This window comes from Silurus meridionalis, chromosome 28, assembly GCF_014805685.1.
Source record: "Silurus meridionalis isolate SWU-2019-XX chromosome 28, ASM1480568v1, whole genome shotgun sequence".
Taxonomy (NCBI): Eukaryota; Metazoa; Chordata; class Actinopteri; order Siluriformes; family Siluridae; genus Silurus; species Silurus meridionalis.
In genome coordinates this window covers 11,860,504-11,875,386 of record NC_060911.1, presented here as the reverse complement: position 1 = coordinate 11,875,386, position 14,883 = coordinate 11,860,504, and the positions used below count along the sequence as shown (strand labels likewise).

At 37.2% G+C, this 14,883-nt stretch overlaps 1 protein-coding gene across 3 annotated transcripts in view; it reads left to right on the top strand.

Moving 5' to 3' along the window:
• Positions 1-2,183: 2,183 nt before the first annotated feature.
• Positions 2,184-14,883, top strand: part of LOC124381484 (collagen alpha-1(XIX) chain) — a 118,810-nt gene continuing 106,110 nt past the window's right edge. Inside the window, exons 1-4 of one of the 3 annotated variants that reach the window (XM_046843184.1) lie at positions 2,184-2,282; positions 3,572-3,693; positions 4,649-4,720; positions 5,391-5,490. In XM_046843184.1, coding sequence (XP_046699140.1) covers positions 3,609-3,693; positions 4,649-4,720; positions 5,391-5,490 — 257 coding nt within the window. In that variant the 5' untranslated portion in view covers positions 2,184-2,282; positions 3,572-3,608. Of the gene's footprint in view, positions 2,283-2,747; positions 2,830-3,060; positions 3,105-3,571; positions 3,694-4,648; positions 4,721-5,390; positions 5,491-14,883 lie in introns of those variants that run through there. The other 2 variants (XM_046843186.1, XM_046843185.1) reach the window with 2 other exon arrangements.

Genomic DNA, 14,883 nt, shown 5'->3' with positions numbered 1-14,883 from the left:
ATATATCTGATGCAGTACACAGTGAGTTGATGTATGTTGATGTGAATAGATGTGTGTAGGTGTATGTTGATGTGTGTAAATGTGTAGATATATGTTGATATATGTAAATGTGTGTAGATGTAAGGAGATGTGTTTAGATGTATATTGATGTGTGTAAATATATGTTGATGTGTGTAGATGTATGTTGATGTGTAGATGTGTAAATGTGTGTAGATGTGAATAGATGTGTGTAGATGTATGCTGATGTGAATAGATGTGTGTAGATGTAAGCAGATGTGTGTAAATGTGTGTAGATGTAAGAAGATGTGTGTAAATGTGTGTAGATGTAAGTAGATGTGTGTAAATGTGTGTAGATGTAAGTAGATGTAAGTAGATGTGTGTAAATGTGTGTAAATGTAAGTACCGGTAGATGTGTGTAGATGTACGTAGATGTGTGTAAATGTAAGTAGATGTGTGTAAATGTAAGTAGATGTGTGTAGATGTAAGTAGATGTGTGTAAATGTGTGTAGATGTAAGTAGATGTGTAAATGTGTGTAGATGTAAGTAGATGTGTAAATGTAAGTAGATGTGTGTAGATGTAGATGTGTGTAAATGTGTGTAGATGTAAGTAGATGTGTGTAGATGTAAGTAGATGTGTGTTAATGTGTAGATGTAAGTAGATGTGTAAATGTAAGTAGATGTGTAAATGTGTGTAGATGTAAGTAGATGTTTGTAGATGTGTAGATGTAAGTAGATGTGTGTAGATGTAAGTAGATGTGTGTAAATGTGTGTAGATGTAAGTAGATGTAGATGTAAGTAGATGTAAGTAGATGTGTGTAGATGTAAGTAGATGTGTGTAAATGTGTGTAGATGTAAGTAGATGTGTAGATGTAAGTAGATGTGTGTAAATGTAAGTAGATGTGTGTAGATGTAAGTAGATGTGTGATGTAAGTAGATGTGTAGATGTGTGTAGATGTAAGTAGATGTGTAGATGTGTGTAGATGTAAGTAGATGTGTGTAGATGTGTAGATGTGTGTAGATGTAAGTAGATGTGTGTAGATGTAAGTAGATGTAAGTAGATGTGTAGATGTAAGTAGATGTGTGTAAATGTGTGGATGTAAGTAGATGTGTGTAGATGTAAGTAGATGTGTAAATGTGTGTAGATGTAAGTAGATGTGTGGAGCTGTAAGTAGATGTGTGTAGATGTGTGTAGATGTGTAAATGTGTGTAGATGTAAGTAGATGTGTGGAGATGTAAGTAGATATGTGTAGATGTGTGTAGATGTGTGTAAATGTGTGTAGATGTAAGTAGATGTGTAGATGTAAGTAGATGTGTGTAAATGTGTGTAGATGTAAGTAGATGTGTGTAGATGTAAGTAGATGTGTGGAGATGTAAGTAGATGTGTGTAGATGTGTAAATGTGTGTAGATGTAAGTAGATGTGTAGATGTGTAAATGTGTGTAGATGTAAGTAGATGTGTGGAGATGTAAGTAGATGTGTAGATGTGTGTAAATGTGTGTAGATGTAAGTAGATGTAGATGTAAGTAGATGTGTGTAGATGTGTGTAAATGTGTAGATGTAAGTAGATGTGTAGATGTAAGTAGATGTGTAAATGTGTGTAGATGTAAGTAGATGTGTGTAGATGTAAGTAGATGTGTGTAGATGTGTGTAAATGTGTAGATGTAAGTAGATGTGTGTAGATGTAAGTAGATGTGTAGATGTGTAAATGTGTGTAGATGTAAGTAGATGTGTAGATGTAGATGTGTGTAAATGTGTGTAGATGTAAGTAGATGTGTGTAGATGTAAGTAGATGTGTGTAGATGTGTGTAAATGTGTGTAGATGTAAGTAGATGTGTGGAGATGTAAGTAGATGTGTGTAAATGTGTGTAGATGTAAGTAGATGTGTAGATGTAAGTAGATGTAGATGTGTGTAAATGTAAGTAGATGTGTAGATGTAAGTAGATGTGTAGATGTGTGTAAATGTGTGTAGATGTAAGTAGATGTGGAGATGTAAGTAGATGTGTGTAGATGTGTGTAGATGTAAGTAGATGTGTGGAGATGTATGTTGGTGTGTGTAGGTGATGGAGCTGTGTGTCCTGGTGTAGAATAGTGACTAAGCGTGTGTGTGTGTGTGTGTGTGTGTGTGTAGGAGGAGGGTCAGTCAGTGAGACTAATAAGGACACGCTTTCCTCCATGAGCTTCCATTCTCACTTTTTACCTCCGATCGTGTGCGCTGTGGAGACCAGGCGCGTTCAAAACAGCGCTTCAAGCGGCTTCAGGGGGGAAAAAACTTTCTCAGCAGATGTAAGTACGATGCCTTCTTATATTTGTTTAATTCCTTGTTATATTTGTTTTATTGCGCTAGTGCTCCTTCAGCAGAGTATTCGCCTACTTCGCCAAGTGTGTGTGTGTCATTTCCAAATGTGCATGTGTCTTCATTCCTGTGGCGCCTCGCATGATGTCGGCCTCGAACCAAAACTCCTTCATAATGTGTTTCTGCACGTCTTTCAGCAGGAACACAGTCATCTCAGCTCATATGTGCAGCTGAACAGTGCGCAGGATAACGCGTGCATGGTGCATGTGCATGCATGTGTGTATGTGTGTGTGTGTGCGCGCGCGCGCTGTGTAATACTACTGTCATTTCTACTGTACACAGACACCCCCACCTCACAGTGTGTAATGCAGGCAGCAGTTTCTTCAGACATGCCCAGAGCCCGGAATTACAACACGCGCGCACAAGAGATACACGCATACACACACACACACACATCTGCGAGATTTATTCATAAGTTGATTTTTGTGCCCAGTCAACACCACGGACTGTAGTCAGGACATTCCACGCTGTCCCGTGGTAAGTGATGTGACACCTTCCTGTGCGCTCATCAGCCAAGTGTTAAAGAGACGCTCGGGCTCATCCCCCACGTGATCCACGGGCAACGTCCCAAACCGCGCACTACCGCACTAAAAAGCAAGTCAAAATAGTACCTCCGTATGGCAACCCATACTAGTACTGTAGTGTGCGGTTTGGGACACAGCCACGAGGTGTATTTATTAATGGAATATGTGACCTCACATCTGAGACGGATGCACAGCTGAGCGCGAGCGCGGCTCAGGTTCAGGAGACAGGTAAACGGAGGATGGGATCAGGTTCAACGGAAAAACTTTATGAGGATGACACACTCACACGCACACACACATACACACTTATTGATGATTGATGGATCAATCACACACACACACACACACACACATACACACTTATTGATGATTGATGGATCAATCACACACACATACACACACACACACACACACACACACACATTTATGATTGGATTGATCAACCACACACACACACACACACACACACACACACACACACACATATTATATATTATATCTGTTTATTTAATGCATGTCTAATCATCCTGCTTATCACAATACTAAGTAACTCTGCATAAGTAACACCCATGCTCTTTTAGTATGTTTTCGATTGTACATTTTAAATACGACGTCTCGCTTTTGGAAATGCAGTTAATTATTTGAAATGAAACACGTCATGAATAAACTCATATAAGACTTGTATTGTGTTTTAGATATCCAGTACCACCTTTCTCATGGTCAAGTGAAGAAATGAGTCACTGGTTAAAATGGATTTTCTTCTGGGTAGTAAATGCCGTTCCTTTGACTGCTGGCATGGCAGTAAATAATAAAACAGGTATGTAGATCAGAGCCATCAGGTCTGCTTCACATATGTATGTTGTCTAGTCCTTTTGTTGTTCTTGTTTTTTTGTTTGTTTGTTTGTTTTATTAACTATCTTTTATTTTTGCTGCTAAAACAAATGTTTCACAGCAGGGAATCTGTGATTGGTGTTGTATTTGTGCTGTGGGTGGGCTTCACACCATGGCTAGTAAATGTATCTCTAAACACCAGAGCTGTTAAATGTATTTGCTTTGGTGGCATCATGTTGCTTAGGTTGCCAACTTTAGCTCACACATGGTATGAAAGAAGGTAAAGTCGACCTCTTAGTTGTGAAGAAGGATTAAAAATAAAACATCACCCCTAATTAACACGTATGTGTAAATGAGCTCTTTAATTAACCAGGAGGGTAAATAAACGATTTGTTGTTAAAAAATCTTGCTTTCTTTAAAGTGCCTACAAGCACATACTTTCTGACATGAACTTTGTGGCTCTATAAATGTATAATAGAGGACATAGAGGTCACCAGGACAGGTGTCACACGTACACTGCTATGAATCCTTTTTATCCCCAAGTGTAGCAGTAGATTACTGTATGATCAGATACTATATAATATACAATATCATGTCAATCACTGTGTATTAACAAAGTCGGCTTTTAAGAACTGTATTCATTCGAGATGCGTATATATTCATGCTTTCCTGAGCAAATATTAAGCCTTTAATATTTGCCTCTAATAAAAATGTGTGTAAATTGAGAATTTCAACTGCGTATTCATTTCAGCACAATGCTGCATAAGCAACAAACTCATCCATTTGCTAGAAACCCAGCCTTTAATCAATAGCAAAGTTTTGGCTCCAATAATTTGACATATTTTTGGCAAACATCTTTTTGATCAAATGTGAAAAAGATCTCATACATTATGGTTATTTGTTTCTTGGAATTTGTCCTATAACAAATATTTATGTTTCAGGTCATTTATGTCCTCCTTTAAAACTGGAGAAAGGATGGCATTCCAACATGAACGACCGTCATGAATACACAGGTAGATTTTAGAAATACTCTTATCTATCTACGCTTATCAACTTTAATCCGTTCCTTAAAACCGGTCGAAATGCGAAAAGGTCGAAGAGTGAATGTAACTGAATGTATCCCATAATAAATAATGGAAAACCAATTAATCCGTTTCCGACCTCCACCGATACCCATTTATTAACCATTTTTGCCCTGTTTTAAGCAGTATTAATACTAAATAATACATAAAATAATACAGGTACATGAATAATACTGTATAATACAGTAAAAAGTATAAATTAAAAACATTAAAAAAGTAACAAAAAAAATGATTCTACTGTATTCGTTAGAGATAACTTCTCTCTTTGTCTCCATCATCACACGCTGCTTGGCCTGCACATCACTAGCTTTTTTTGGAACCATATTTCTAGTGTATTTTCACAAATTTAAACAAAAAAAAAGACTTTACACTTTAAACAAAGTATAGTATATACAATATACACGCACTAAATTGTTATATTGACCGCTAAATAACACTATATTGTTCACAGACCGAAGTTTAATTTACGGTAGATGCTCTCTCCACCAAGGCTGAGGCGAGAAACTGTTCGCTAAGCGAAAAGGTCGATGTCCGAGCCGGTGAACATTTCAATGAAATATATTGTATAACATTAACATACCCTCCCCCACTCTTTTTGTAGGATTTGATTTGGCAGAAAAGTTTGCTCTCCGGAAGGGAACAAGTACAGAAGACAGACCTTTCTTCAGATTAGGCAGCAAGCCCCTGGTCAAAGCCACTGAGTAAGTTTTGTTTTTATGAAGAATACATTATCTGGGGTTTGGTCTATTTATTTCATATGTGTACAGATCTTTTACAAGTCTCAGTATCTGAAAATCATACTTGAATAAAAATATAGATGCCTTACTGCTATACTTAACAATTTCAATATGACTTACCGTATTTTTCGGACTATAAGCCGCTACTTTTTTCCCACGTTTTGAACCCCGCGGCTTAAACAACGAAGCGGCTAATTTATGAATTTGTCCTGGGTTTTTCCCGGTTTCACAAACTTCAAGCCAAAAAACTGCCCTTGTAACGCGTTGAGTCTGGGTAAAGGGAGAGCGCGCTAACTCCAGTTACAACAGAAATCATATAAGCACAGACAGGTTTCCAAAACTCGTACTTTTTTATTTTTCTTGGCAACAGCATTACGAAACTTAGAAATGAGCATCAGAAAATAATAAGGACATATTCCTTGGTCTCCACACATGCAGTAATAGTGGAAAAATGCAGTGGCAGGCTATTCCCAAGATACTCTGCTCTTAAAGGAAGCGCAACATATTTCACCCGTTACACCGTGTGTAACGTGTCTTTTGTTAAAGCCTGTGTAAAGTGTAGACACCTGCGGCTTATAGACAGGTGCGGCTTATTTATGTTTAAAATAAAAATATTTGTAAAATTCAGTGGGTGCAGCTTATATATGGGTGCGCTTTATAGTCCGGAAATTATGGTAAGTAAAAGACTTAGAAGTGTCTGATTTGAACAATAGGTGAGTATTGAACGCAGGCTAAAAGATGCTCTTGTCCTCAAAACCAAGACACTTTAGTGAAAAGCCAAAAACATTTGATTTGTGAGGTTACTAATTCATATGAAACTGTACACCTCAACACTGCAGTAACCATCATCACAACAGCCGCTTCAACATTCCAGAATAAAAAAAAGATCAAATAAGTTGGTCAAAAAAAAAAAAAAAGAGACAAAGTAGTAAAGCAATCTTTCAAAATAGTGTCTTCAATTAACAAACAAAATAACAGTTTCATGTCACACAGTGGGAGAAACAATAGTATTCAATGGAAAAATAAAATAAAATAAAATAATTCTGGATAAAGTAAAGCCGAATATTCAGTGCTGAGTGAGATTTGATGCACCACTCATTCGGTCACAGGCTGCAGATGCGGGTAGAGGAGTGTTGAGCCTCAATGACGTCTTCAACAGCGGTGCAAAATGTAATTAATAACGGTCATTGTCAATTAAAATATTGTGAAAAGTACACAAATTGTTTCATAAATGTACTTGAGTACAGAGTCAATAACTTTATAACTTTGATACTCAGTAAAACTAGAAAGTAGCAAAAATTACTTAAGTACAATATTTAAATACATTTACTCAAATACACCACTGCTTATAAGAAGCTGTTAACAGTTAGCAGTGCTGCTATTACAGTTCTGTTCAGAGCTGAACGATATTAAAGAAAGTAAGGTAAGAACTTGTTAAATAATGTCACATGCGATACTCTCGTGCTATGGTAATGCTATAAGGGAGTGTTTCCGTGCCACCGTCGCCTCTGGTTTGCTCATTAGGGATGAATTTATAGGGAAACATTTATGGATGTAAAATTTATATTCTCAATGTATGTATTTATTTTTTACAGATGCTTTGTGACAAATGTCCATTATAAGTATAAAATAAAATATAAAAAAAAAAAATATTCAAATTATTTTGAAAATTATATGAAAATATTAAGTGATATATAGTCATGTAAAAATGAATTTTCAATTCTATGGTTTGACATATTAGAATTACGAATTAAACATATGAAATCATTAAATCAGGTCTTAGAATTAGGTCAATACAATCTCAAATAAACAACACCACCTGACATATTATAACTTGTCATCATTTATTTTATTAAATTTACAATGTTAGAAAGAAGTCACATAAAGTCACATGGGTTCCAATGGGTTCTTTCATGCCACATTATTCTCTTTACCTATTTACGAGGTGGTATGAAACATTTTAGTTTACAAGTAAGTACTTTACAAAATGTACAATGGGAAAGTCATGTCTGAGAAGCTATGTACACCTTTAAAGTTTCCATAGGCTGTAAGAGGATAGGTAGTAGCCAGGTTGTGCTAATCAAATGCCCTTTTTTATTTGATTGTTAGCAAATGTGTCCCACTAAATAAAAGGCAAAGATTTAGTCGTTTGCTGATCTGGAGCATTCAGGTGTGTGTGTTAGCACACTGCCACAGAGGAAAGACATCAGCAATGAAGCATTTTTTGCTGCCCAACAATTAAGGGTTATAAGGCCATTTTAAAACAATTTTAAGCCCATTATTCTACAATTAGGATAATTATTCATAAAGGTCCCCTGGTGGTCTAGTGGTTAGGATGCGGCACTCTCACCACTGCGGCCCGGGTTCAATCCCCGGTCAGGGAACCACCCCCAGCCACTTTTAGTGCCGGTCCCAAACCCGGATAAATTGGGGAGGGTTGCGTTAGGAAGGGCATCCAGCGTAAAAACATATGCCAAATCAAACATGCGGAGGATCCGCTGTGGCGACCCCTAACGGGAGAAGCCGAAAGAAAGTTTATTCATAAGTTCAAAACATTCAAGACAGTTGCCAGTCTTCCCAGGGGTGGACGTCCATTCAAATTCACCCCAGGTTCAGACCGTGCAATGTTCAGAGAAATTACAAAAAGCAGAACAGAATGTTCACAGATTTACAACAGAATTTCTGAAAAAGAGCAGAATGAAGGTGTTTTATTGGTCCAGCCAAGTCCAAAACTCAACGCGACCAAACTAATTATATAAAATATATAATATGTAGGTTTTATATATATATATATATATATGCTGTAAGGAAATCATTCATAAACTATCAAAAATAAAAAATTCATGACACAGGAAGAGTGTCAGTGGATTAAATACAGGTAGGTGTGCTAATGCTAAGCGTCAGTGGTATGCAGACGATCAGAACTGAGCGAGTTGATGATAAAAAAACAGTTAGATGATATCTGAGGTCATTGTCAAGCCAGTTGTCCTCTCATAGTAGTGGCAAAAAGAGATTGTATTTGTGAGAGCAGAAGCAATGGAAGAAGCTGGACATGATTTTTCTTTTATATACAAAATATGAGACCTTTTCCAAGTGTATATGTCTATATGACCTTTGAACCACATGTGAGCTTTAGAAACACTAAGATTTGCCTTCATACACCCCCAAATAACAGCTGGGGTATAAATGAAAGTCTATCCGCTGTTATTTGTGTTGCTCCAAAACGTCTTTTCACTTTTTAAAGTATTATTTTGCTTAATTTATTTAAAAGCCTTTGTGATATGAAAATTTGATTTTGTTATACAAAATTCAGGCATAACATTATGACATTATAACATTATGATTGTTGAGTAAATAACACTGATTATCTCTTCATAATGGTCTCTGTTAGTGGGTGGGATCTATTAGGCAGCAAGTAAACATTTTGTCCTCAAAGTTGACGTGTTAGAAGCAGGAAAAATGGGCGAGCGTAAGGATTTGAGTGAGTTTGACAAATTGTGACGTCTAGACGACCGGGTCAGAGCATCTCCAAAACTGCAGCTGTTGTGGGCTGCAGTGGTCAGAATCTATCAAAAGTGCTCCAAGGAATGAACCGGTGACAGGGCCGTGGGCGGCTGAGACTCAGTGATGCATGTGGGGAGCGAAGGCTGGTCAGACGAGCTCCTGTAGCTCAAATTACTGAAAAAGTTAATGCTGTTAATAATTGACAGGTCAAAACTGTTTTGGCAGCAAAAGGGGAACCAACACAATATTGGGCAGGTGGTGATGATGTTATGTCTGATCGGTGCAGCCCTTTCTGCATGCAGTTTGAATATAATTTGTTTGGTAATAGGGACTTTGTCTGAATTGGAGATGCTGTTTTAATGGATCATTACAATGGTCCCCCGGAACTCGCGGGGGTTACGTTCAAAGGCCACGAGTTCTGAAAATTTGCGAATTTTGGACATCACCCCCGCAGCCCCTATGATAGTGAATTCATCTAGACATTATGTCACTTTAATACAATAATGTGTTTTAAAATATTTTATGAAATTTCTTTAGTGAAAACATAGTTTTCCTAACATTAAACGTTATACCTAACGGTCCTGAACAATCGGTCCCGCTGCGGATTCCCTGCGCATTTAAGGATAATCCACAACTTGCTGTTAGTTAGTTTCCAAATGAGAACCTTTCCGAGCCGCGAGTTTCGAACCGCAAATTATCTGGGAATGACTGTATTCCAAAAAATAAAGAAAAGAGGAAAAAAGTTAATTGCATAATTCTGTGGTTTCACAGAAAAAACCCACAGAGCAGCACCTTTAATCAGCATATGGTTGACACTGCTCAATTCCTGGAAATGTGCCAGGATAATATTTAGTTTCTGTGCTGCAAACTAATATTTTCTCAGGGTGTAAGTTTGACTTTGGGTCAACTGATACCCGGATGAATGGCCGACCAGTGCAGCGGCAGACTCACTGGCCGGATGATACAGGACGTACTCAGTATAGTCTGCTTTGAGAGATCATTCCATAATATGGCTAATAAGAATAAACTCTGAGGTAAGCTGGTAAATTATTTGTATTGAACTAAGTTGCAGATGTACAGTGGACTTGGTTTACTTGGAGAACTTGATTCTGTGTTTATAGGACAGGACATTTTAATTAGGTGGAAAATCTGTGCTGTAATGAGAGAATAGCTGCTATTTACTGTGTAATTGATTATTACAAAAAAGCTTCAGTAAAAAAAGCTTTTGAGTTGCTGTATAAAAGCTATAAGCTTTGTTTTTGGTCTCTAATTTGTAGTGTTTAGATTTGTTTTAACATCAAATGACAGGAACAAAATGGTGTTTGGAAAAAACATTGTATTTGCCTACAAAGAATATAAAGCTTCAGGAAATATATGAGGTACGTGTGGCTTAAACCCAGCTGTTACAATCTTGATCAGGTTATCTTTGTTATGGCCCCAGAACAGGTGATTGGTGATCTGTTGCTTTACCTAAGCTTGAATGGCTTGCAGCTTCCTGTTGTGTTTATGTTCCTTCCTAGACCTTAGAAGCCATCTATGAGCCTAAAGATAGAGGGAAAGAAGGGAAGGGGATACTAGGGGCATTTAACCACCCCTTCTCTTTCCAGCCTGCAATTATGGACAAGCTTTGACAGGTGATGGTGCTTGTCAGCTGGACATGTCAGTGGAGCTCGTGCTCCAAACATTTCTCACTTTACTCACAGGAAATGTTGCTGCGCTCCTCTTTCAGGTCTTGGATCGTGTTTACTGGCCCGGACTTTGAAATGATACTGTTACATGGAAAAGGAAGACATGATGTGCTTGGTTCAAGTTGTTGGTTGAAAGTAGGTCCTGCTTCTGTAGACGTGATGCCATGTGGATAGCTTTTTTTTTTTTTTTTTAGATGAGAAAGTTTTAATATGAATTTAGTTGCTTTTGTGAGGCTTTTCTTTTCTCATCCATCTTTTTTAAACAAAGTGGCTCTGTGTTTTGCTTATCAACCCAACAGTAGCATGCACATGCAGCTTTTTTTGCCTGGGGTGCCACTGAGCTGGGCTCGGCTTGCTTCTGCTCAGCTGTGCTCAGTTACTGCTCTCTCTCTGTGATATCGCTTTACTCTTAATACATATATATAAATAGATTTGTGATAATTAACCAAGGTGTAAGCTCATTCAAGGAAGTTACACTCCATCTTTTGGGCCTTAGCAAACCATTCACAAATGGCATGACCATGCCTCTAGTGCCACATCAGTAGATAAGCAGATTGTTTGGAAATGCAAGCTTCTGTGCCTGCTATAATCTGCTAAGATCTAAAATTAATGCACTGTAACAAATGAATGTTGCAGTACATTAATTTCAGATTGTAGCTTTGAGGAGGTTTGCATTTTTAGCTGATTAGTATATACTTAAAATAGTAGATAGTGTGTTCCATGTCTATGTGTTGAAGATTAATAGCTTAGCACATCCAGCTATATCTGCGTTTCATGGTACTTGTGCAGCAAAATGACCTATAAATTATATTTTTAATGTGCTTTCTCATTGGCTTTGAGTCAGCTTCTGGCAACATAACCCATTCAGATCCACTGCCAGACTTCACCAATAGTCAATGGGAGATGGGGAGATGGTGAGATGGTGATATAGTAGCCTAGTGGTCAAGGCATTAGACTTTGAAGCCGAACATCAAATCCCAGGCACACTAAGATGACATTCTTGGGCCCCTAAGCAAAGCCCTTAATCCTATAGCTGCTCACTTGTACGAATGAGATAATTGTATGTCATTCTGGATAAGGGCATGTGGTAAATGTAGTCCTGTTCCTGCTAAATATCCAATTGGAGCCTAGTGTAACATATTTCAGCTGTAGATAGTTAGAGTTGCTAGAATCTACAACATGGGGTTGTTTCAGTTTATTAAAAGCTCAAATTGTTGTTCATACATTCCATGTCCTTTTGTGCTCCAAAATCTCAAAAAAATAAGTTTTTGCCTACTAAAACCCACAATAGCGGCTTTGATTTGAAGACAGAAAGACACAGGTTTGACGAGAAAGGGCTCAAATCACTCACTCTTTACTTATAGTGCCATTTTTTGTTTCGATTTGAGGGAACTTTGAGGATGGATTTAAACTGTAATTAATATTAACAGTTTTCTCCACTGACTCAGGACCACTTTTTACATTTAAACACCATTTAATCACTGCACACCTTAACAATGATGGAACTGCAATGAATGGACATTCCATGTTGTGGATAAAGTTGGGTCCCTTTTGAGTCTTGTTTCCTTCAAGGTTTCCTCCTCATGCAAACTTACAATTATATATAACAAACATCTACAATGTTTTCGAGCCACGTAAAGCTGCCTTGAGACAATGTCTATTGTTAAAAGCACTATACAAATAATATGAATTGAATTGAAATATTTATTCAGAATACACATATGCACTATAATATTGTTAGATAAAGATGGAGAAAACATTTGAGATGAGTAATAGCAGGGTTGAAGCACCATAAATAGGATATCAAATCATCCTGCTGTGTTGTGCAGTGCCTCAAGTCTAAATTAATATACTGTATTAATAATTTTTTATGTACCAAAAGCAGATTTATGAGTTCTGTTACCACTTTTTAGTCCGTTGAGGACAGAGAGTTTTTAATTTGTTGATCTGCTAATTATTTTTCACAATGCTCATACTTTCTATGAAATGTACATTATTTGTCTACTTTAAAAATATTCATAGCTGCTATAGACAAGTGGATGATGTGGTGTCACAATAAATAATATTTCTCCTTTCCACATTCTGTCCATCTGACTATGGGTTTTCTTCCACCTCCCTAAATATGACAATGGATAAATTGGTGACTAAATATTACCGTTGCGTGAATGTGTGTGTTTCCATAGTGTCCTGTGTGATAGACTGGCATTCCATGTAGCGTATCTTCTTGCATTAATCCAGGTGTTACTTGAGATCCAACGTTATTCTGATCAGGAAAAGAATTCTCCCTAAAAGTGAATGAATAAACGAGACAGATCATTTCCACAGTACTGTATTGTGGATAATTCTGCAATTTTAGGTCTCTTTAAAGATTTAAGAAAGTGAAAAGAAACCTGCATGAACTTCTTTAATGTAACAAATCTTTTGGAGGGCTTTTTCTATATGCCTTTAAAATATCCAAGCTATGCCTAGGTCCTATAATTTCTTTTCCTCTGTTGATCTGATCTGTAATGAAGCATTTTCTAATACATTTCCAATTGTCTTTTGACATATTACGTACTATATATGACTTACGCATGTTATCATGCTCTTCTACTTGCAACTTAGGTCTGCTGTGCAGGCAGATGGAGTCACACGGGGTCCAGTGGGTTCTTTCATGCCACATTATTCTCTTATTATATTTACGAGGTGGTATCAGCCCAGCTGGCATTCATCCGATCTCTTGCTATCTTCCAATGAATTTCTTCTGCTCTTCTTGAACGACTCATTTCAGCATCTCTGTATATCAAACTTATGTAATGTTGAAAGTCTTTGTGGCAGATTTGCCCAGTTTCATGCAGAACTTTACGTGTGCTCCTTGTTCTAAGTTGCTGTCCATGATGAAATGGTGGACGTGGTCACGCACATGGTCAGAGTAGCACCAGTTATCACCATTAGTCTCGACACCTTTTGATACAGCCTCATATAGAAGCAGCTTGCAAAACACATTAGTGGAGAATGTCTGATGTTGATACTTTTCCGATGTGGGCAGAGTTAATGGGGATACAGTAATTCCCCGTTTTATCGCGGTTTGAATCTGAATCTATTTCACGGTATGAGAAATTTTATTTCAAGGTATAGGTCTTTAAATAGGTAGTTATCGTGGAAAATTGACGAAAGGGACTTTATATAATAAATTGATTTAAATATTTCAGAAATGAAAAGGACTTTACCTTATTTGAATACTTTTTTCTCTTTCACTTTGCTGAAGTGCTTGTGTCTTGGCATAACATACCTTGGATCAAGGGTATTGATCAAGTCTTAAAACCCCTTCTTCCCCCTCACCTTCAGGCAGGCAGCCAGGTCTTTTCTTTAGAGCGTATAAAAATAGCAATTTTGACATGAACATGAAGGTAAAATGAATTAATTAATTAAAATAAAAGTTATATTTGGAGCATCCACTCTTCTTAATTAAAAAGAATATGCAGTTTGTCAAGTTGGTGCAATGGGGCTAAAATTGTGGCACACTGCAGTTTTTGTGCACATTATCAGCTTTACACAGATAATGTGGTGATTAAAAGTGAATATGTTCTTTATAAGTAAGTTTGTCCATGATTAGCGAGGCGGTGGCGACTGTGGTGAAGGAAAAACTCCCTGAGATGGCATAAGGAAGAAACCTTAAGAGGAACCAGACTCGAGGGAACCCATCCTCATCTGGGTTGCACCGAATGTCCATTTATAACAGATATACGATGTTGCGGGGTACAGTGATGATGATCAGAAGTGAAAAGTAGTCCTGAGACAGTGTAGCAGACTGTTGACATTAACTACAGTCCAATCCATCCTCAAAGCTCCCATTCTTACCCTCTATAATTATCATCACAAGACAATTTATAATGTTGCTAAATAAATAATGCAAAAAGAATTTTTTTTTGCTTAAAACTTGATTTAATACACCAAGGAGGGTTTTTTAAAATATTTTTTCTTATATTTAATGAGACTTTCTAATGTGGATTCAGATCATCCACTGAGGCAGAAATGTATTATTTGTAACTTTATAGCTGAACTATATTAGGCTAAATGCTACACCTGCTTAGCATTTCTCATAAGAGCATTCTTTATAATTATTTTAAAACTGCATTGAAAACACATAGCAACCATATTGTTGCAAGTATACATTCATTGGCAT